This window comes from Schistocerca serialis, chromosome 4 (assembly GCF_023864345.2).
Source record: "Schistocerca serialis cubense isolate TAMUIC-IGC-003099 chromosome 4, iqSchSeri2.2, whole genome shotgun sequence".
NCBI classification, from domain to species: Eukaryota; Metazoa; Arthropoda; class Insecta; order Orthoptera; family Acrididae; genus Schistocerca; species Schistocerca serialis.
In genome coordinates this window covers 953,232,995-953,257,351 of record NC_064641.1, presented here as the reverse complement: position 1 = coordinate 953,257,351, position 24,357 = coordinate 953,232,995, and the positions used below count along the sequence as shown (strand labels likewise).

The 24,357-nt window shown below is 45.8% G+C and overlaps 1 protein-coding gene across 1 annotated transcript; it reads left to right on the top strand.

Moving 5' to 3' along the window:
* Positions 1-649: 649 nt before the first annotated feature.
* Positions 650-23,482, top strand: LOC126474853 (uncharacterized). Its single transcript, XM_050102333.1, has 2 exons — positions 650-1,333; positions 23,405-23,482. Exons 1-2 carry the CDS (start codon positions 650-652, stop codon positions 23,480-23,482), a joined length of 762 nt encoding a protein of 253 aa, XP_049958290.1.
* The last annotated feature ends 875 nt before the right edge of the window (positions 23,483-24,357 follow it).

Here is a 24,357-nt window from a genome sequence, read left to right as displayed (position 1 = left end):
TATTCCGCACGCCGCGGCCTTAGCGGGACCTTTCAAGCATATCCTTCGGAAGAACGTTATCTGGGACTGGTCTCTGGCTTGTGATAGGGCGTTTCGCTATCTAAAGGCGGCTCTACTGACGCCAGCTTGCCTGGTTCCGTACGATCCCGCATTGCCTCTCACATTGGTTGCTGACGCGTCTGACTACGGCATCGGGGCAGTGCCGTCTCACATCATCGACGGGGTGGAGATCCCAGTGGCTTTTGTCTCGAAGACGCACTCTCCGGCTCAGCGGAACTACAGCAAGATCGAGAAGGAAGCGTTGGCGATCATATTTGGCTTCAAGAAGTTCCACGATTTCATATATGGTCGTAAGTTCACCTTGAACACCGACCACAAACCGTTGGTCTCGTTGTTCAGCTCTACGTCCGCCATCCCCTCCCAGTCTCCTCGCCGACTCCAGCACTGGGCTCTGTTCCTCTTGGGTTATTCCTATGACATCCGGTTTCGGGCCATGGCACTGCATGCCAATGCTGACCTTCTATCTCGCCTCCCAGTGGGGGCTGACCCCATTTCCGACGCCGACCCCATGGCTTGTTTCCATCTGGATGCTGCTGAAGCCGACGCCGTCGCTGCCTTGCCGTTGGATGCCAAGCTGGTGGCCCGTCGCATGGCTGAGGACCCTACCCTCCAGACTTTGCTGCACCACGTCCAACAGGGGTGGCCAATGGAAAGTGGTCACCTGTGGTCTCCGGAGTTCTGTACTTATTGGCACCGCCACCAGGACCTCACTGTCCGAGAGGCGTCTTCCCCGGCCAAAAAGCTTTACGACCGCCCTCATTCCTCCACCTTGTCCCTCCTGTATGCCCCTTCACCCTGCCCAGCACCCCCGCACTCGTCGCGGCCACGTTTATGTCCACTGGATCCAGTCTTGGCGCTCGTCTTCTTCACCCGCAACCCTTCCCGGTGGATGCTTGCCTGCATATCAGTTCTCCTCGAACACGTGATGGCAGCTGTCTTCCTCGACGATGGGTCTGTCTACAGGAAGCACATCACTCAGCTCCACCCTCGGTGTGGGACGCAGCCAGCTCCGACACCTCCACAGTTGCAGCTGGATCCCGGGGGCTTTGTCCCTCCTCCCACTGCTGGGCCCCAACCACAGCCGCCGGCGCCTCCGCCGCTTCCGACTCCGACTCCGCACCCATCACTGTCTCCACTGTCTCCTAGATCACCGTGGGCGGTCGCTCCTGTGGTGGTCCCTACACCCACGGACGTGGATGCCTCGCCCAGGCCAGGGTTCTCGTCTCCCGCTGACCCGGGGTCAGATGTCGACATGCGCCGACCGCCCACTCAGGCCGGTGGGGGCGGGGGGCGGGGGGGAGGTCTGCTGTGGCCTTCTTCACCAGACATCATGGCGCCTAGAGTATCAGCAACCAAACTGACAGCCTGCATCCGCGGGTTGCCCACTTCGCAGGCACACCGAAGCATTACACGACCAACAGGGAATATTGATAAACGGCCACAACAACAACAACAACAACACAACAAAGACACCAGCGGCCCGCAGGGGCCACTACCGGCCCACATAAACATAAGGAAGATGTAGCTGCAGATCCTGAAACTATTTTCACACATCAAACCACATGATGGAAAATAGTTCCGAGGTACTCATCCGCCGAAGCGCTATGAAGCCCGGCGCTCGGGCGCACATCGGCAGTTCATCAACCGCCATCAGACGTGGATAGCTGCCGCCCAGGCAGACCGGCTTGGATCTTCTCTTGGATCTCTGCATGAGGCTTGGTATATCGGAGAAGTCTCTGGTGGAGACTAGTAGGAAATTATTTCAGTTGTTTTCTATATTATTCTTGTATTTAGTTGTGATTCGAAGACAGATCACTGTTTTGTGTTGGTGTTATACTTGGAGAATTTGTTTTCGTTAATTGAACAGTCCAAATAAATTGTTTTCGGACTTTGATCGTTAGTTTCTTCTGCTTATGCAGACATATCACTAACGCTGCTACAGTAACCATGTGGAACCTCCCCTAGGAGTCCATTAACTTATACCCGATGCACCACTACCCATGTATTGTAACCCTCGTACCGGCACATTTACGATGCGACATATAAATTGCATTGTGATTGAAAACTACAGGCTCCATGCCCACTTCTCTCCAAGGGACTAGCGTTTCTGTGGTTACCGCAAGGAACCTGTCATGGCAGTGTAGGTGCTTATACCCAATGCACCACATTTACTGTAACCCTTACACCATTACATTGATGATGCGACACAGAAATAGCATGGCGGTTGTAAACTCCAGGCTCCATCCCGACTTCTCTCCAAGAGACTAACGAGGCTACTGTCATCACATGGAATCTCTCCTAGAAGTCCAGTAGCTTGTATCCGATGCACGACTGCCTGTCTACTGTAACCGTTGCACCCTCAAATTCGCCAATGTGTGTGCAACACACAAAATGTGTCTTGATTGACAACTACAGGCTCCATCCCGACTTCTCTCAAAGAGACTAATGTGGCTACAGTCTCCAGACGGAAACTTTCCTGTAAGTCCAGTATCTTGCATCTCCCCCTGCAGGTTTGGGGGTAAGAATAGGCCCGCGGTATTCCTGCCTGTCGTAAGAGGCGACTAAAAAGAGTCTCACATGTTTCGGACTTATGTGATGGTCCGCTCTCGGGTTTGACCTCCATCTTTCAAAATCATTCCGAAGAGCGAGCCAATTGGGGAAGGGCGCCTTACATGGTGCACTGTATCCGTCGTGCAATTAGACCTTTAGCCAGCTTTCTTGTCGTTGCAATGGCGTCCCGCTCGTTTACGGTCTCTTGGGCGAGGATGCGTCCCTGGGTGCGATTACCACACTGCACTCTGCAGTGTTTCTTTTAACTTCGACGACGACCTTGGACATTTTTGCACCTAAGATCCAGCACGGTAGCCAGTCCGTTGTGGTGCGGCCGCCATGTACCCTCTTGGTTGTAGCCCCCTGACAACACAGGGATCGCTCTACTGATGCCTGCGCCGTTAACTCCCCATGTATGCCAAGGAGTAGATGCCTATCCTACTGGGGTATCGAGACTCCCGGCAATGGCCATCCTGCCAGGTGGCCTTTGCTGTGGCTGGGTGGCGCCCGTGGGGAGGGCCCTTGGTCGGAGTTGGTGGCATCAGGGCGGATGACCCGCAATGAAGCGTGGTACATCATCTCTCGCTGGCGGCCAGCCGCCAGCAGTCTCTAAGCGTTATCGGGCTCAATTTAATGCTCAGAAGTATGATCCAAAAACGTTCCCCTCCCTGGCCACGCTGTGGGAAGAGCGTAAGTCTCAGGATGGAGGTAACAGTTATTCGACCCGATTCTTAGTTTGCACGAGAGCTGATGGGGAGTCTTTTCTCTCCACAAAGCCTCAGTTCTTCGTCGAGCATTTAGAGGACAAGTTTGGGGAGCTGGAGGGCTTGTCTAAAATGCGCTCTGGGTCAGTACTGATACAAACGGCATCCTCCACCCAGGCACGCAGGTTACTTGCTTGTGACAAGTTGGGGGATGTTAACGTTACTATTACACCACATAAGAGTTTAAATATGGTCCAGGGTGTTATTTTCCATAGGGACCTCCTTTTGCAGTCTGATGACGAGCTGCGCGCCAACTTAGAACGTAGAAGTGTTCATTTCGTCCGGCGCGTCCAACGGGGCCCGAGGGACAATCAGGTTGCTACCGGTGCCTTCATCTTGGCCTTCGAGGGTGATACATTACCGGAAAAGGTCGAGGTGATGGTCTACCAATGTGACGTCAAGCCCTATATCCCTCCCCCGATGCGGTGCTTCAAGTGCTGGAAGTTCGACCATATGTCTTCCCGCTGCACTTCCAGCCTCACATGTCGTGATTGTGGACGCCCATCTCATCCCGATACTCCATGTGCCCCGCCTCCCATCTGCGTCAACTGCGGGGAGCACCATTCACTTTGCTCGCCAGACTGCAGAGTGTTCCAGAAAGAGAGCAAAATCATGGAATATAAGACCCAGGACCGGCTGACTTATACTGAGGCCAAAAGGAAATACGACCGCTTACATCCTGTGAGAATGACATCTTCCTACGCCGCTGCTACAACACCTGTGCTCACCCCATCAGTTTCGCGACTTCCGGCCGGATCGACGAGCGGTACAACTCGTCCTGCCCCCTTGCCAGTGGAGCGCTCTACCCACTGGGTTGCTCCTGTGCCACCTCCCTCAGGAGCAACACCATCCCTCCCATCGGGGACGTCGGTCCCCGCTTCTAAGCCGGCGAAGTGTCCAACTTCTTCGGCTTCCCACGCTCGCAAGGGGTCCCTTGGGTCCCTCCCTTCCCAGGTTTCCACCAGCGGGAAGGCTGACGACCAACAGTGGCGTAAGTGCCCACAATCAGCTGGTCGACGGGCTTCACGATCCTCATCAGTCCCGGAGACTGAATCGGTGAAGCCCTCCCAGCCAGTTAAACCCAAGGAGCAGCATGAGAAATCAAAGAAGAAGAGCACTAAGTCCAAAGAACTCGCGGTGGCAGCCACCTTCCAGCTCTGCGTCTGAGGACAAGGTGGAGATTCTGGCGTCCCCTGAGGACCTCAATCTCGCCAGTCCCTCAGACGCCATGAATAGCACTAGCGCAGGTGCTCAATCGGAGGCAGCAGGTGACCAGTGGCGTAATCTGCCTTCCCTGTCCCGTCACGCCTTTCCCAGCCATGGACAATACCATCCTCCAGTGGAACTGATGCGGTTTCTTCCACCATCTAGCTGAGATCCGCCAACTTATCAGCTATCATCCTTTCCTTTGCATTGCTCTGCAGGAAACTTGGTTTCCAGCAATACGAACCCCCGCCCTCCGTGGCTATTGGGGTTATTTTAAGAGCCGGGCAGCTTATGAAAGGGTGTCTGGTCGCGTCTGCATATATGTCCTTAACTCTCTTCACAGCGAGTTTGTACCTCTAAAAACAGCTTTATGGGTGTGGACGCCACAGGCTATTACCGTCTGTAGTATTTACCTTCCACTGGATGGTGCTGTCGCGCAGCATGTCCTGGCTGCTCTCATAGCCCAACTGCCACCACCTTTCTTGTTGCTGGGCGATTTCAATGCCCACAACCCTCTATGGGGTGGGACTGTCTCCGATGACCGCGGTCGTGCCGTGGAGCATTTGTTGGCTCAGCTCGACCTTAGCCTCTTGAACACCGGTGCTCCCACGCACTTCAGTGTAGCCCATGGCTCATTCTTGGCAATCGATCTCCCTCTTTGCAGCCCCGGACTTGTCCCGTCCCTCCACTGGAGAAAGCATCCTGACCTGTGTGGTAGTGACCATTTTCCCATCTATTTGTCACTGCCCCAGTGTCATTCTTCTGGGCGCCTGCCCCGCTGGGCTCTACACAGGGCTGACTGGCCGGGTTTTACTTCCGCGGCAACCATTGAGTCTCCTCCACAGGGTGACATTGACGAGGTGGTCCGTGTGTTAACCACGTCAATCATTTCGGCGGCCGAGGCTGCCATCCCCCGCTCTTCTGGACTCCCTCGGACGAAGGCTGTACCCTGGTGGTCGCCGGAGATTGCTGAGGCTATTCACGACCGTAGGCGGGCCCTCCAGCGTCATAGGCGGCACCCTTCTCTCGAGACCCTCATCGCTTTTAAGAGGCTCCGTGCCTTCGCCCGTCGTCCTATTACACGGCGTAAGCAGGAGTGCTGGGAGCGGTATGTCTCCTGCTTGGGCTCCCGTGTCTCCCCCTCGCTTGTGTGGTCCCAGATACGGCGGATTTATGGACACCAGACCCCTACGGGTGTCCCTGGGATCTCTTTGGACGGCGCTGTCTGCACGGACGCTGCCGCCATTGCTGAACACCTTGCTGCGCACTTTGCTAAGAGCTCTGCGACTGCAACTTATCCCCCCGCCTTTCGCTCTCTCAAGGAGCGAGCCGAGCAGACGCCGTTATCGTTCTGCACGCGTTGTTCTGAAAAATACAATGCTCCTTTCAGCGAGAGGGGATTCCTCGCTGCCCTCGCCGATTGCCCTGATACAGCACCAGGACCGGACTGCATCCACGCACAGATGCTGAAGCATCTCTCCAGGGACTGCCGGAGACTCATCCGCACCATCTTTAACCGGATTTGGAGCGAGGGCGTGTTCCCGTCGCAATGGCGAGAGGGTCATATTGACCCCATCTTGAAGCCCGGTGCGGACCCACTGGCGGTGGACAGCTATCGTCCCATTACCCTCACCAACGTTTTGTGCAAATTGCTCGAACGTATGGTGAGGCGGCGTTTGTGTTGGGTCCTTGCGTCGCGCAGTCTCCTCGCTCCATCCCAGGGTGGCTTCCGTCGGGGCCGGTTTGCCACGGACAATTTGGTGCGGCTGGAATCTGCAATTCGTACGGCCTTTGCCCGACGTCAGCATCTCGTTGCTGTATTTTTCGATCTGCGGAAGGCGTATGACACCACATGGAGGCATCACATCCTCGCCACGTTGCATGAGTGGGGTCTTCGTGGTCGGCTCCCAGCTTTTCTTCAAAGCTTTTTATTGCGCCGCTCTTTCCAGGTGCAAGTCGGTGCCATCTCTAGTTCATCTTATACACAGGAAAATGGGGTCCCACAGGGCTCGGTGTTGAGCGTCTCCTTATTTCTAGTGGCCATTAATGGTTTGGCTGCAGCAGTGGGGTCGTCAATGTCTCCTTCTTTGTATGCCGACGACTTCTGCATCTCATTTAGCTCCACAACTACGGGAGTTGCCGAACGCAGGCTGCAAGTCGCCGTTCGCAAGGCTGCATCATAGGCTCTGACATGGTTTTCAGTTCTCTGCAGCCAAGACTCGAATTATGCACTTCTGCAGGCGTCGGACGGTCCACCCTCATCCTGAACTTTACCTCGACGGCCACCTGCTTGAAGTGATGGACACTTGCCGCTTCTTGGGACTCGTGTTTGATGCCCGGCTCACATGGGTTCCTCATATTACTCAGCTGAAGCGCAAATGCTGGCGGCACCTCAACACCCTCCGCTGCCTTAGCCACACGTCTTGGTGTGCAGATCGCTGCACGCTGCTGCGATTGTACAGAGCCCTTGTGCAGTCCCGGCTTGATTATGGGAGCCTGGCCTATGGGTCTGCATCACCCTCAGTGTTGAAGTTGTTAGACCCCATACACCACTGTGGGGTTCGGGTTGCAACTCGCGCTTTCCGTACGAGCCCCGTGGATAATCTACTGGCGGAGGCCGGGGTTCCCCTGCTGCGGATTCGCCGTCACCGACTGCTCGCCGACTATGCTGTCCACGTGCATTGGCCATCCCAATTATCGCCTGCTTTTCCCTGCCGTGGTCCTCCATGTGCCCAAACGGCGACCTAGGTCTGGGCTTTCCATCGCTGTCCGCATCCAGTCCCTGCTGTCGGATCTGGGCTCATTCCCTCTTCTGCCTCCGTTCCGGGTCCGTGCACCTACGCCTCCCTGGTGTTTGCCCCAGCCGTCCATCCGTCTGGACTTGGCACAGGGACCCAAGGACTCGGTTCCGCCTGTGGCCCTCCGTCGCCGTTTTCTTGCGCTCCTCGCCTCATTTCCGGACTGTGAGCCTGTCTACACTGATGGTTGATGGTCGCACTGCCTACACTTTTGCTCACGCTGCCCATGTTGAGCAGCACTTCTTGCCGGCTGGCTGCAGTATTTTTACTGCAGAGCTGGTGGCCATATTGCGCGCTCTTGAGCATATGCGTTCCTGCTCAGTTACGTCCATCGTCATCTGCAGTGACTCCCTGAGCAGCCTCCAGGCCATCGACCACTGCTATCCCTCTGCTCCCCTGGTGTCCTCTATTCGGGAGTCTGTTTCCACCATTACCCGCTCTGGTCGTTCGGTGGTCTTTGTTTGGACGCCAGGTCACATTGGCATCCCGGGGAACGAACGTGTTGACAGGCTGGCCAAAGGGGCGATCGACGCCCCAGCTTTGGAGATCGGCCTCACGGCTCGCGATCAGCAGCTGCTGTTGCTCCGTAAGGTGCTTGGGATGTGGTCTGCTGAGTGGCGAGGCAAGACAGCCATTAATAAACTGCGGGCTGTCAAGGAGACGACCGATGTGTGGCGCTCCTCCCAGCGGTCTTCTCGCAGGGACTCTGTCGTCCTGTGTCGGCTCCGCATCGGCCATACCTACCTGATGCACGGCCATCTTTTGCGTCAGGAGGATCCCCCCCTGTGTCGGTGTGGGTCCCGGCTGACGGTCGCCCGCATCTTGTTAGAGTGTCCCCGACTGCACACCCTCCGGCAGTCTTTTAATCTCCCGGGCACTTTGCCTTTGGTTTTATGTGACAATGCCTCCATGGCTGACGATGTTTTAAATTTTATGCGTGGTAGTCCTTTTTATGGTTCCATTTAGGGAGGGCCTGCACCTTTCCCTTTGTGTGTCTCTTGTCCTCGAGCCTCTCATATTTGGTTGCAGATTTTAGTGTGTAGTCGGTTCGTTGACACTTTCCCTTTTTTGTTGTCGTGGTCAGTCAACCAGTCTCCGGTCATCTTCTTTTGTTCTGTTTCCTTTTGTCTGGTGTCTTCGTGTCTGTAGTGTTCATTACCGCATTTGTGTTCTTTTAGGGCCTGGGGGGAGTCTCCTTCCCCTTGGTGTTTTACCTGCTTCGTGCATTTAAGTCTCGCCTGTTTTTGGAATGGGGGACTGATGACCTTAGCTGTTTAGTCCCCCTTAAACATCCCAACAACCACCACCACCTATCTTGCATCCGATGCACCAATGCCTGTGTACTGTAACCTTACTCTGGAGCAGAAGCACCCCGACACCACAATTGTGGAAAAAAGGAAAGTGTGGACCACTGGCATTGCCATCCCAGGTTACAGCAGAATCGACGAGAAGCAAAATAAAAAACTTGCCAGATACGAGACTATAAAAAGTGAACTACAGCGACGCTGGCGTAAAGCTGTGGAAGTGGGGCCAGTGGTCCTCGGGATACCAGGAACGGCACAGAAAGATCTCGGCACGCTCTGGAAAATCATTGGTATTCATAAAATATCCGTCGGCCAACTATATAAAGCCACTGTAGTATAATTGCACGAATTAAGCTCCAATACAACACGCAGTCTCGGAAAGTGTCCGACTCGTGGTAAGATACAAATTGGCCGGCCGCGGTGGTCTCGCGGTTAAGGCGCTCAGTCCGTAACCACGTGACTGCTACGGTCGCAGGTTCGAATCCTGCCTCGGGCATGGATGTCTGTGATGTCCTTAGGTTAGTTAGGTTTAAGTAGTTCTAAGTTCTAGGGGACTGATGACCACAGAAGTTAAATCCCATAGTGCTCAGAGCCTTTTGAACAATTTTTAAGATATAAGTTCCTGCATAGTGAACTCGTGTGCTGTGTTTTTTCTATAGTGATAATAATATTGATAATAATCATGACAATAATCTAGAATGAAGGAAGAACTAGAGGGTACAGAGATAAATTTCCGTAAGAAACAATATGAAAATTAAAAGAGAATATGTGAAAGATCTTCCACGGCACAATCAAGTAAGCATCAAAATCCGTAACCGGCTACGACCGTCCATTTCTCACTCTCAGATTATCAATAGATAATAAGAAGAGACAAGGAATGAATTTAGAATCAACAAAATCATCGCAATAGCTGTATCCGTAGCTATAAAAAGAAATATAACCATATCTCAACGTGTGTGAGGCATGCGGTTCCTGTTATGTTCTTCACAAAACCGAAAGCAACAGGAACCGCTGCAGGGAGTGTTCGTGCTGTACTATACTGAAGCGCCAAGGAAACTGCTATAACCTGCGTATTCAAATACAGAGATATGTAACAGGCCCAGCGGTCGGTAACGCCTATGTAGGACGACAAGAGTGTGACGCAGTTGTTAGATCAGTTACTGCTGTTACGATGGCAGGTTATCAGGATTTAAATGAGTTTGAATGTGGTTTTATAGTCGGCGCACTAGCTATGTGACAAAACATCTCCGAGGTAGCGATGAAATGGGGATTTTCCCGTACGACTATTTCGCGAGTGTACCATGAATACGAGGAATCCAGTCAAATGTCAAGTCTCTGACGTCGCTGTGACCGCAAAAAGTTCCTGCAAGACAACGACAATGAAGAGAATCGTCCACCCTGAGGCAAGTGCAACCTTTCCGCAGATTACCGCAAATTTCACTGCTGGGCCGATTGGAAGTGTCAGCCTGCGAACGATTCAACAAAATATCACCGATATGGGCTTTCGGAACCGAAGGTCCTATCGTGTATCCTTTAAGACTGCACGACACATAGCTTTATGCCTCACCTGGGCCCGTCAACACCGACATTGAACTCTTGATGACTGGAAACATGTTGCCTGGTGAGACGAGTCTGGGGTCAAATTGTATCGAGCAGACAGCTTTGTAGGGGTATGGGGACATCCTCATGCATCCATGGACTTTGCATGCCAGCAGGGACTGCTCAAGTAGGTGGATGCTTTGTAATGGTGTGGGGCGCGTCCAGTTGGAGCTATATAGGACCCCTGATACTCCTATATACGACTGAAACAGGTGAAACGTACGTAAGCATTCTGTCTGATCACCTGCATCCATTCATGTCCATTTAGCATTCCGACGGCCTTGAATAATTCTAGCAGGACAATGGACCAGCACACACGTCTGCAACTGCTACAGAGTGGCTCCATGGACACTCTTCCGAGTTTAAACGCTTACCACCAAACTCCCGAGACATAAATATTTTTGAACATATCTGGGATGCCTAGCAACGTGTTCTTCAGAAGAGATCTCCATCCCCTTGCAATATTACGGATTTATGGACTGCCCTCCAGCATTAATTCACACATTAGTCGCGTCCATCCCACGTCGTGCTGCGGCACTTTTGCATGCTCGTCGGCTGCTACACGATATTATGCAGGTGTACCAGTTTGTTTGGCTCTTCAGTGTAGATCAGTTCAACTGATCTTGAACAGCCTCTTGCAACATCACCCTTGAAACGTTTCTAATTGTAGCATTTCCGTCTTCCCCATCATCTATACGCTACTCCCAAGCGACTAATCGCACAATCAGTTCTTCGTCTGATCTACTAAATTTCAGTGCAAGCTGAATTCTCTTATTAGTCGAGTACGGTCGGCCGGCAGATGAATCTGTCATGTGTGCGTGATCCTCCAGACAATAACAGTAGGCAGGATTCTGGTGTCACTGCACTGCACTGCACTATAATTTAGACTCACGAGCAGTGACAACAGCTGTCCGTATTTCGAGTAGAGTAGCATTGTCTTACTGAAAAATTTATTCTCGTCGGCAACCATATCTGAGGTATTCCAGAAGCCGTATGGATAGATCAAGTTGTACATTATTGTCATTCACGGCAAGACCTGTTACACTAGGAGCTATACAAGCCCGTCAAAATGGACAGCATCTATCGCGTCGTCCTGAGGCAAATGTCTTCGTGAATGAGTTAATGTTTGTAAGGTGTAATTACATGAAATGCGACTTCATCGCCAATGCAACACAAGCCGAAATTAAGCTCAAAATTTCAGTACAAATCATGTTATGACGAAGCTGAAACACAATGAAGTTGCTCGATGCTTCCTTCCAGTGAAGAATTTTGCTGATATGTCCCGCTCTAGCCTGTCAGCTAAAGTTACTTACGTAGGCATAAATAAGCAACTATGTCACTAGAGTGACATTAGGAAAATTGTTGACGGTGGACTGTTTTTAGTTTTATCGGGTGGCGTAAATATACCTGAGTCGGGCAAAAAAAAGTGACTTACTGCTTTGTCATAAAGTGCTGCTAAATATACCTCCTCCTAGTAAATTTAGAGATGATTGCGAGAGAAAACCGGACTTTGGCTGATATTTAACGTGAGAAAGAACAAACTTCTTTAATGTACGTCCGTCGGCAATTATTAAAACTGCCATGTCTCTCCACATATGAAATAATTCGCTAGAATATGGGAAGAGGAAGGCGACATAAGTCTAAGAGAAAATTATCACCGTGATAGATTCTACATGTACACGTCTCGCTGCTATGAAACTCAGATTTATAACGGTGTTACTTAGCAAATTCGCCAGTAATATTCAACAGAAAACATGGCGAATAATATTTTGAGCTGGTTCTCAAGAGGCAAAAACAAATTAAAAAGCTTTTGTTATAACCTAATGAGTACGTAATATCCTACTGCTGGCAGGTTATTTGTTAAGATTTTCTTATTGTAATGGCTGGCGGCAAATGACTCCTTGTGTTTATAAATTTGACAATGCGTAAAATGAAGATGGAGTTTCGTAGCGAACTTGCAGGTGAAACTCTTTAATTTGAACCAAGTAGCAGAGGCGTCAGATATAAAGAAAGGAAACGACTACGAAATCTGTTCTTGACAACCTATTTAAAACGAAAAGGAAGTAAATTAAAAACAGAAAGCCCTTAAGGACACCATACAAGGTCAACAGAATTTCTTCGCAGAAAATGGTGAAATTACAAGCTTGAATTTCATTATGTCCTCTATGAACTAGAAACTTAGATGTCGCTTTTTGTCGTGTAGTATAGACTACATGCAGTCGTACCGTACCGCTTCTACATTTACATTTAGATCTGCATCTACACCTACACTCTGCAAGCCACTGATAAGTAGACGGCAATGGGTACTTCCTACTGTGCGATTTATTAGTGCTTTCCCCGTTCCATCCACCTGCGGAGTATGGGAAGAACGATTGTTTGAATGCTTCGGTAAGCCCTCTAACTAAAATCGTCCTATCCTCAAGATCCTTACGTGAGCCACAAGTAGGGATTTTTAGTTTATTCCTAGATTTATCAGTTAAGTCTGATTCTTGAAACTTTTTAACTAAATTTTCTAAGGATGGCTTCCGCTATTTTCAAGAGCCTGCAGTTCAGTTTCTTCAGCATCTCTGTGACCCTGTCCCACAGGTCAGTCGAACTTTTGAGCATTCACGCCACCCTTCTGCCTATAACTTAAATAACCCGTATCACCCCTGTTCGGTATGGGTCCCACACACTTAATCAATATTGGTGGATGGGCCGCGTGAGTGACTGACAGGCAGTGTCCTTCACAGAATGCTTGTACTTCCACTTGCAGGTCCCTAGTATTCTACCAACGAGCTGAAGCCTTCTGCCTACTTTATTGACGACTGCGGCGAAGTGATCGTTCCAATTCATATCCCTACAAAGTGTTTCACCCAGAAAGTTCTGTGAATTGGCCTATTGCAATTGACTCGTTGATGATATAGACATAGGATATTACGTTCTTTCGTGTTCTGAAATGCACAGTTTTACATTTCCGAACATTTAAAGCACGTTGCACCACTTTCAAATCTTCTCATCAGTGAATCTTTGTGCAGCATTTCTTCAGACGGTACTTCATTATAGATAACTGCATCATCTTCGAAAAATCTGAGATTACTACGAATATCGTCTGCAAGGTCATTAACGTAGAACATGAACAGCAAGGGTCCCAAGACACTTTCGCTGAGCACACCCGAAGTTACTTCTACATCTGTCGATGACTCACCATCCAAGATAACTTGCTGCGTTCTCCCTACCAAAAGATCCTTAATACAATCACAAATTTCTCTTCATACCTCATGTGATGTCAATTTTGACAGTAAGTGTAGATGTGGTATCGTGTCAAATGCTTTTCGAAAATCGAAAAATACTGCAATTACCTCACTGCCTTGATCCATAGCTTTCAGGATGTCACGTAAATAAAGTGCGAGCTAGGTTTCATATATTTGCTGTTTCCGGAATCTACTCTCGATGCCATGAAGGAGGCCATTCTGCGTGGTATTTGTTACTGCGCTTGAGCTCAGATTAAGTTATAGGATTCTACAACAAGTGGATGTCAGGCTATAATCGTACAGTTTAATAGATGCCTTGTTTTGTGACATGTGCTGTCTTCCAAGTATTGGGCACGATTTTTTATCCGAGGACACTGTGGTAGATTATAGTTAAGGGACGGATTAACTCAGCCCCCAATTCTGATGGATCTTGCATCGGGCCCTGGAGCTCTGTTGAATTTAAACGATTGCAGCAATTTCTCAACACCACTGACATTAATATTTACATCACTCATGTGGTGTGACAAATTGGAGCAACGCCCCTGGGTATTCATATACATATAACATTTGAAAATGGATTTGAGCGCTTCTGCTTTTGCTTTGTGAGCATTAGTTTCATCCCTGTCTCCTCCATTAGTGAATGGATGCTAACTTTGGTGTCACTAACAGTCTTTACATACGAGCAGAGTTTCTTTGAGTTTTCTGAGAGATGTGCCGATTCACGTATTGTTTTCTTGACAGCATATTCCTATCTGTACCCCAATGCTTTTCTTTGCCCATGTTATGCACTAGTATCAGCTACTTTAGAAGTTTCTTTGCATTGTCATACTATGGAAGATCCCTCCCATCACAAAGTGTTCTGCTAGGCAGATATCTATCAAGTGCATGGTCAACTTCAGTTTCCTCTCCCACACGTACGTTTGTGCACAGGATCCTACAGTACATACTACGCTATGGATTTTCTGGAAGAAAGTAAGCTCCTCTGAAAGAATCAGCACGAATTCATGGAAAACCACCCTTATGGAACACAGTTGTATCTATCCACGCACAACACCTCTAAAACAACAAATTTTCGAATATTGGACATTTTCTGTCCATCTTCGACGGAAGTTCCTTTCCTAAATTACCCCTTCCTTCAGGCATCGTCATGTCAAGTTTACTCTTTTATCACCTTTTACTTTTATTCTTTATGGTTTGCCTTCGAAGGTTTGTCTATCTGTCCTGTCAACGGTAAAAGGAGATACACAAAAACTATCACATCATTCTCTCATCAATCAAGAAAAAACTCGTATAAACTGGCGTAGTGTTGCTTCATCTGCTATTCTCACATCACCGTGATCCTTCATGCCTGCCAAATCCTCACAGTGCAGCATTCCTTCATATCTGCTACCCTCAACGTCGCCATCTCATAACTACATAACGTCACTCACATAAACTCAAATTATTAACTCTATGGCTTCTTCCTTAGTGCTCCTTCGCATCTGGCAAACACATAAAAAAAAATAAACCAAAACCAATACACACATCTCCATCAGCGGGCAATTACAGCCAATGATTTGTTTAATGCTTCTCTTGTTAGTACCTCCCAAACTGTCTTCCTGACTTCTCCTGTTGTCACTTCCATCCCGTGTGAAAACACTCTTTCTCGACCTCGTGGCTCGTCTGCTTTTACATGGAAGTACTTCGCATTCTTATTACATTTTCATACAACAGAACTGAGACAGGACGTCATGTGTCTACTCATTTCTTATTCTTCTCATTCTCTAAATATCTTCATATGAGAAATGTTGTAATTTATAGTTAATTTCCAGCTTCGTAACGTCTCTGATTCTACGACATTGTGTGTAAAGTTTTCTGCACACGGTAAGGTCTCCAAAATACATAAAAGAATTTCCTATTTAAATATCAACTCTTCCCTGATCATTTCTATGATCTTAATTTAAGTTTGTTGCTCACTATAAGCTACATCTATCTTATTGGTAACAGGTGGGCAGTCTACAATTTGTCTTATTCAATAACCTTCTTTATTTAATCTTTCTCAATTCTTTCTACACAATTTTAATTTAGAATGACCTTAGTAAGTTTCTTCACCTTCCTGAAATTCCCAATGTGTATTTGCTATGTAATTACCCCATCGAAGAGGTTATCCCACAGATCGTCTCCATAATAGACATCTGCTACCTCTTCATTGTCCTTTCCCTTCTCTGTTCCCAGCAGGAGCACATCTGACCATTTTCCAGCGTCAACCTCCCTCGTGTCCTCTTCCTTTTCTGTTGCATCTAATAGAGCGTCACCAAATCCTCTCAAGTTAAGAAAGGCGCTGTTAACCTCGTAGTTGAGGGCCCAGAAGCTCCAACGACACACACACACACACACACACACACACACACACTCAAGTTAAAAGCTGGATAAGCCTCTTCTGTTACGTTGCATCCTATGTACACTTTCCGTTCCTCTCCTGATCAACTGGTCCACATTCTTCGTCATCTCCATCATCTTCTGAATTATCTGTGATCGAAGCTAGAGTCACATCCTCCATCAAAACACCTGTTTCAACCGCCTCACAAAATGTTCATTTGGACTTAATATCGCCTACTGATTCTCCCACTTGTTACTCTTTGTTGCCTAACGTCATTCCCTCATCTTTTTCAGTGGTAACCTAAATTTCTGCATTATCTACAAATTTAATTTGATCTCCTCGTACTTTAAACTCACCTGTGCACACTTTTTCTTTAAATTTAGCACGACATGGTAACATTCTAGTAAATCAAATACATCACAATCAAAAATTTTGCACTAAATACATGTGACCGACTCAGAATCTGCTTTCACTTGCCTCTTAACCTCTGGACTTTTGTCGTTCATTGCACATCGTATTCTCGTATCCTGCATTTTAAATAATGGCCACTTCTTCTGCGTATAACATAGCTCATAGAGCTCCTTGCCTAACGCTGACACTTGGCTACCTGAATCACGCACTGCTCTTGTTTTTCTTCCATGTTCACACCTATGATCGGATATGCAACGTCCTCTGCCCTATTGTCAAGTTTCTGAATTCCTGAAGCTAACATTTACTTCAACTAAGTATAATTTATAGTGCTCCTGATAGACTGGCCTTAACTAACTGTGATGCCAGAACATGTATTGCTACTCAGCTTCTTGGCGTATTCCCTTGTTCTTCATTCGTCTGGTTGTGTCTTCGTCCCACAATTTCGACTCTTCCTTCTTGTCTAACGTCCTGTCTTCAGTTATCTTGCCACTTATCACGTTCCTAGTCTTTTTCGCTATTATTTGGCCAATACTGAGGTCCCTATCGTCTGTGTTCATTTCACCTACGCATCCATTTCAGTTTACTTGAGGTGCGTGTCTCGCTCTTCAATTTTGGCGGCCCGCTTGCTGATTTTCAGGTAGAAAGTGTGTCTGAATAAAGCGCACAGACTCCACTGCTTCTGATCTTCGGCTGTAAACCCGCAGTAATTGTTGGAAACCCGTACGTCATGCATGTTACTACTGACGATTATAATTTCTCTCTGTAGTTGACGCGGAAGTTTCATCAGACAAACACGTATCAGCTCTGCTGGCTCATCAGATCTGCTTCACAATTGGTTCCACTACTTGAAATACTGTATTAATCTTGCCACATAGAAACAGCATAATTTTCGATCATCAATATCCCTACTTTTACTTGATCTTCTTTTGTCTTCGACCAGTACTCATGAAGGACAGCATGCTTGACTTCTTCGTACATCTTACACATTCCTTAATTACTCCCATTTTCGCTACTGCCTCTTCTCTCTAAATTGAGCGCATAAAAAATCAATCTTCAGAAAGCGTGGACACGAACTCCGTAAAGCTTCTCAGCACCAGTCAGTCGAAATATTCAGTGTGACTGTTTTTATGCATCTGGAAATGATGAATGTTTGTGCACTATTATAATCTGTTTCCTGATTTCTTTTTCATCTACATTGCACTACAATATTTCGATGGTTGATGCGATGGTTACTGGCGGAGCTGGACGTGCCGGTACTACTCTCATATGACATATCCTGTCTGTAAGCTTCTTCCTCTCCATTGTCCTGTTCTTCACTTTGGTTCAGTATATTTTCTCTCATTACTGCTCTTATTTCTACTGCTCTCCTTCTCTTTCATTAGCACATCTAACATATCTCTGGTCTTCCGGTTAATATGGATCTTTGTTTCCTCGAACTGCATCAAATCTCAGATTTCTTCGTTGTCATATTTGCTTCCTGGTGATATCCTATCGGATGTGCTTTCGTTGTATGTTGACAACTACTCGACGGCAGTGGTCAGTACTTCGACTATGGCTGTTACATTTACTGCTGTATTCTTCTGTAATTTGTCGTACTCCTCTTCCTGGGACGACTGCCTAAATGTCTTTCTTTAGCCAGTTTGTAGTCCTGTTTGAATTCTGTGTCAGTGTGTCTACTTTCGTATTAAAGTCTTGTGCCTGCTCATCGAACTTCTTCGAGACTTGAATGCAGAGTCTCGCGGCGATAACATTGAGTAAAATGTTCTCGGGTTTCCAACCGCGTCAATTGCTTAAAACTACACGAGCTTTCGTCCAAGCACTCCTTGGCCGAAAGCTCGTGAGGGTTTAAGCAACCCGAGAACATGATATTCTTCGTGACTTGTTTCTTTACCTCGGTAACCTGCCTCAGTTATCCTGACTAGCGATTTAAGTTGCTATTTGAGTTTCTTCACGTGTTCGTCAAGTTTCTTCTTCAAGACCCCAACCTGCCCTTCTACATTCTTTTTTTTTTTTTTTTTTTTTTTTTTTTTTTTTTTTTAATAATCTCATTGCACCTGAGTCGCTCTCGCTGTTTTTAGAAATGTGCGTCCCTTTTTCGTTTGCTTTTCTTAAATGTTGCTTCAATTTTCCCGAACTTCACGTCATTTCCCTTTTTGCTTTTCTTTCATATTTCATCGCATTTCTGAATTATTCAGCGTGGCGATTTTGCAGATCGAATGGTGCCGGTGGGTAAGGTGTGGACTCACGAGTGCCACAATTCTGTGCTGCACTTTCGTGGCCTGTTATTTCGGAAGTTTCCGGTACGTGTGAAACCCTCAACTTCTGTCATTTCATCGTTACTGACTTTGCTTGTTCCCCATATAAGATTCATGAATATTGTCCTGCGGCAGCTCCATGTCTGAACCATTTGTGAATTAACTGCGAGTTCTTTGTCGAAATAGCTCACTCTCTTTAAACTCACTCTCTTTAAACTTCTAGCTCGTGTCCTTGTCAACTTCGTTATGCCCTAACAGAATCTCTGAACTTCAACACACCTAACGTTTAAATAATACCACCAAAACCTACAACAAACTGCTCAGATTCTAATTACACGCCATATTTCAATCCCCTCTTAACACAAAACACACAACGTCCACAGAAAACAAATAAAATTTCCTCCAGAAGTTCAACGATGATCTTCAGCTGACAACAATCGACGTACACCATCCTCACCTTCCTGATATGAAAACATAAAATGGTTATGCGCCAGCAACGTAAAATAATTTATTTAGTCATTATTGATATGCCAAATGCAAATCCTTCTTCAAAATTAGACTTTAAACTGGAAAAATATCTCGGGACTGGGGACTCAGGAGTTCGCAAGTAAACGGATCTTGAACAGAGTTACCAAATTGTAAGCTATCAGCTTCAGATTTAATGGTGGTGGTGGTTTAAAAATTTGAATCTTTAGTTGAATATACTAAAACGGCCTTCTGTTTCTGATACAATTAATTTTATGACCCATCAAAAGAGTTATTTACAAAATTAAATAAGGATATCAGTTAATTCAGATTAGTACAGGAAAACGGAAAAGAAATTGTTTAACAGTCACTGACGATAATAAGCAAACATCTTGGAAAATCTTATCATGAGATCTGAGATGAGACTTATTTGAACATGTATCTGGATAAAGCATTTACATTCATGGAAGTCGAAGGCGATTTGCATCTATGGCCGGAACTGAAAACGTGTTGGCCCTCTAGCTGCAAGAAACTTTTTAGAGTGTAGATTGATTACCGAACATTGTTAGAGATGACTCGACTTTTTCAACATTTCACCTCATTGGATCTCACCACATTCCTGCTAGTGGCGTCTGAAGTGGCTGCGAGATCAGTCATTGGCTCAGTATCAACAACTTGCGTCTAAGTTCAGCTCCGCCGAATGAGAGCCTCTTGTAGCCAAAGGCGGAGCGTGGGCGAAGGCTAACTTTCTGCAGTCTGCTCCCGACAAGGAAAACTTGGATGTCTGTCTTCTCTGGCGTCATGTAATTGTGATTAGCTGAATCATAAATGTTATGAGTGCCGACCAGTGAGAAGCTGTCTTAAAATACTTTGGTTTGTTTCTCTTACTCTCATTCCAGGTGTTAACGAGTTACAGAATTTGTTATACTTGACTCTACCAAACTGTGTCCGGCTATCTCTCTCTCGCTGTCTGCGTTCGGGTGTCGGCATGTGAGTTTTGGGTGTTTTTGCATGCAGTTTTGGGCGTTTTAGAATCTTTATACTTCCAGCTTGGTAATGAATTTATTCTCAAGTTGCTTTTGAATGCTCTGTAGACACACACTAAATTGTTTTGCTTCAACTTCAATTCTACAGTTATCAACTGATCTATAAGATGCTGGAATTTAACCCTATTAGAAAATTTTTGTATTGCTTCACTGGTTTCTATAAACGATTTTCAATTCTTATCATTTTTATTTGAATTCCAAATATCTTAGGCTCTCTTTTTCAGGACTAGTTCATCGCACTTATAATTTCACCTGGGGTGTTTGCGTTTCCTTTTGAGGAATATGGTAGCTTTTGTTACTCGTATTACGTTCTTGCCACTTTTCGCAATTTATTTTCCTAGTAGGTTTTTAAAATTATTTTCCTTCGTTAAGCTGTGTGTGTCAAAGTTCTTAGATTGTTACTGTTTCCTTGTCCTACTTGTGGGCCTAGTTTTGAACTTTATTAAAGGGATATAATGGTCTGTATCCAAGTCGCCACTTTTAAGGAGATTAACAATACATATTTCCAATCCAGAGTGTTTGCTTGCAGCCATGTGTTCAAGTTGTTTCCCATCACAAATTACATTCAGTGACATTCATATAGTTTGCTTCCGAGGAAGCTTCTTAAACAATGTAGATTTTAGTACTGTACCGTTTTCTTCACGTAGGCAAGTAAGTCGTTCTCTCTTTTGCATTAATAATTCTATTTCTACATCTGCCTCCTGTTAGGCCTGTTACGATTTTCTTTGTCAGTGTGTTCGTTAAAATCTCCTTGTAGTATTACTGAGTCTCTTGATGGAGTTCCCTCTGCTGTCACATTAATCACTTGTGTGTTTTCATATATCTTCTCTGCTGTTTCCTGTTCCTCTTCATGTACGGTTTTCAGCTTCATCTATACCTGACCACCTCTTTCGCTTTGGGACAGGCAGGTCACCAGCAAATGCTAGTCTCTTGCGACCTGCCCTCATGCCTGTTGCACCACCTTTTACTGTACTGAAATTATGGGGCCTGTTTGTTGCCCATGCAGTTTGCTCATCTGTCAGTTGTCTTACCAACTGCTCAAGAGGACTTGTCCTTTCTCTAGATAGGTTTAGTACAATGTCATTAACACCTCATTGAATCACTTTCTAAATACACAGACACTCAGTCTGCAGTCATCAGACTCAGATCTCCCGCTACCACACTTTTATTCTTCTTTTGTGTGTGTGTGTGTGTGAAATCTTATGGGACTTAACTGCTAAGCTCATCAGTCCCACGCGGCTACCACACATTCATGAATGAAAACTTTACACAGGAAATTTACATTGAAATATTTTCGATAATGGAGAATGTTATCAAAGCATTTTCTTGTCTATTTTGTGAATTAAAAAACCATCACAATTGTTTGTATGACAAATCTAAAAATTTCTTACTGTTTTGAAAAATGCTGTTTTGTCTAAAACTGACATAGCAATCCCGTGTCTGTGTACAGTTAATGTTGGATGATTCTTACAAAGAAGAAGACAGCAACCAGCCACTATTAATAATGCTGTTTATTTAAGTAAATTGCGCCGTAACCGGTTTCGAACTGGCTGATTCATCATCAGGTATCTTTCACATTCTTACTGCCTAGCTGCCGGCGCCATCTCAGTTTATCTGAGAGCCCGCGGCCCACCGAACGTTGGCTGGGGTGAGGAAGAATGCTTCTGACGTTTGAGCTAAGTACAGCTATTGACATGGTGCATAGTTACCGTTTATTTTACATTTTATGCGAGTCTTTTGCCTTTTTTGGCGTTCTGTGTTAATGTTGGACCATGCCTCTTTAGACAGTTCGTAGTTTTAGTGTGTTCTGAAGAAGGCGTGGCTATCCTCGCCGAAACCTAGTTCAACATACGGTTTCTATTTGCAGTCGAGGCGGATTCCTTACAATCATCAAATTAAAACCATTCAAGGAGGAGGGAAGAATAAAACTCTCATAAATACGTACACTTACTGTAATTTCACTGAAGCTGGAATTTATACCATTGATCAAATAGTTCGTATGTACTGCTGCAAGAGGGGAACAAAGAGATAGCCCCTACCTGCATCTTACTCTCTCATCGAAATCAGTGCTATCGTAGCAGCCGCCATATTCACCCAGCAATATCCAAAATGGAATGAGAAGAAACACAAGAAACAGCAATTTTTGCCTCTGCAAGATGGGTTCGATGTAGTGAAACGAATGTAAGAGGATTGTTTAAATAAAGTGTTCAGTGAATCGAAAATCAAGGGAGTAACAACACATGCAAGTCGTCCTCGTGCAAGGAAAGATCAGTGCTACGTATGTGGCAAAAAGGCTAAAACGAAGAAGCAGAAGTGCAACAATCTAAGTTCATCAAAACAGTATTTTGGATTGTGTCATGATCATACATGCAGAAAAAAAAATGTGAAATGTGTCATCTGTACTGAAGTTGTGGACTCAGCGTGGACTGTGAAATATATCAACACATTTGAAATTTTTAGTGCAATATTCCAACTTTTTACTGACTCACTATTAACAACGGTTATAAATTACTGCCCTAGTTCAAATATTGAGTTCATCGAACCCTCCCCTGCCCTCCCCCCTCTTCGGCAATCATGACACAAAAAACGTAAGGCCTCCTAGGGTTAAGCAAGACGAAAAGTAAATGTAACTATTTTACATCATATATGAATAAATGCAAGCACTTTAGCGTATTTTTGCTAATGAAACCACTTATAAAGTGGCAGCAAATATAGAAGTATTCTTGCTGCAGTGTGGGAGTAGACGTTATGTTAGTCAAAATATCTGTATAACTCAAAATATTAACCATCTGAAGATGGGCTTGAAACCGGTTATCTAAGTAAAATAAAACATTTAACCAAATTCTGCCTGACTTAATTTTCTCTTCTGAATTTTACAAATCAGATATTTATTTGTTCGTTGTCATTAGTGAAACGTACTACAACATGTTAAACAAAAAGGTAATTAATAATTTAAGCAAAAGAGTGTGTAACATACATGTCACACAAAGCAAACAGTACATTTTAACTGAAATACATGACAGTGAATAAAATAAAGCGGTGCATGTCATTTACATTATGTTTAGGGAACAGCATTCATTTTCTGTGAAACGGTACAAAACATTCTATGCACAAACCAACATCACATTTGCAGCACATTGTTCGTGTAGTTCCTCTGTAGCTTTTGCAGCACAGCGCCTCCTTTTTTTCTGTAGCACCATAGCTACCCATGGCTGGTTGAAGCAATTGTTACTGCAGAATTATCTAGCCATCTGCTAATAACCATTCCACTGTCCTAGCTGCTCATGTAATCAAAATATTCTCCCTTATTCCTGTTGGACATTGTCTTAGAGGTTGTAAGTTGACATTCTTTAGGTAGAAGACTCTCACGGATACTGCCAGCTGCACCATAACCTTGTTCCTTTAGGTGAACCAACAATGTTGGTGACGTAAACACATTATCAAAGTAAAGCCTGTAGGGCATATTTTTACTTTCATCAGGAACTGAGTCAATCATTTGAACCAGAGGTGCATCAAATTTTCCAAATTCTATCTCGTACACCATTCTTTTGTAGGTCAGTTCCTTGGTAACTTAAAAATAGATAAATCCACGCTTGTATTTAAACGCTGTGCTTTGGAACCAAATCTGTTGGGTTTACCTTTAAGAAATTGTTTGCGTCCACACCTCAAAAGTACTTTATCATGCTCTCATCATAATTCAAATCATGCTCAGACTGACAAATAGAGAGAAAGCATTTTTCTTGACACATTTGTTAATGGCCAAAGTTTCCTCATTTTATCGTTTACATTGATTTATGTGTTGTCACGTGAGTGAATGAATCTCATAATTATTTCAAATCTAGCCGGCCGAAGTGGCCGTGCGGTTAAAGGCGCTGCAGTCTGGAACCGCAAGACCGCTACGGTCGCAGGTTCGAGTCCTGCCTCGGGCATGGATGTTTGTGATGTCCTTAGGTTAGTTAGATTTAACTAGTTCTAAGTTCTAGGGGACTAATGACCTCAGCAGTTGAGTCCCATAGTGCTCAGAGCCATTTGAACCATTTTTTATTTCAAATCTGTCTTTTCTTATCATGTTGTGCACCAGTCATTTCTCATATCCAACCCTGAATCCCAGTAACCTCTTCTGTTAGGTAGAGAACTATAGCCCGAGAGATTTAGAATTTCTAGAAAACCTTTTATCATTTCATGTGTTATTTTGGGATTGGGCAGTTCTTGAAACAAGCTAGATTCAGTATTGAGAATTTTAATTATTTAGTCATTCCAAAACAGTTCAAAGCACTGAACTGGAGACAAGCTTCTGTATTTACACA

Excerpts from the sequence above, each read along its gene's own strand:
- LOC126474853 (XM_050102333.1), top strand. The coding sequence starts at position 650 with ATGGCTGAGGACCCTACCCTCCAGACTTTGCTGCACCACGTCCAACAG. Across the intron at positions 1,334-23,404 it reads TGCGCCGACCGCCCACTCAG|GTAGAAGACTCTCACGGATA; the intron begins GCCGGTGGGGGC and ends GACATTCTTTAG.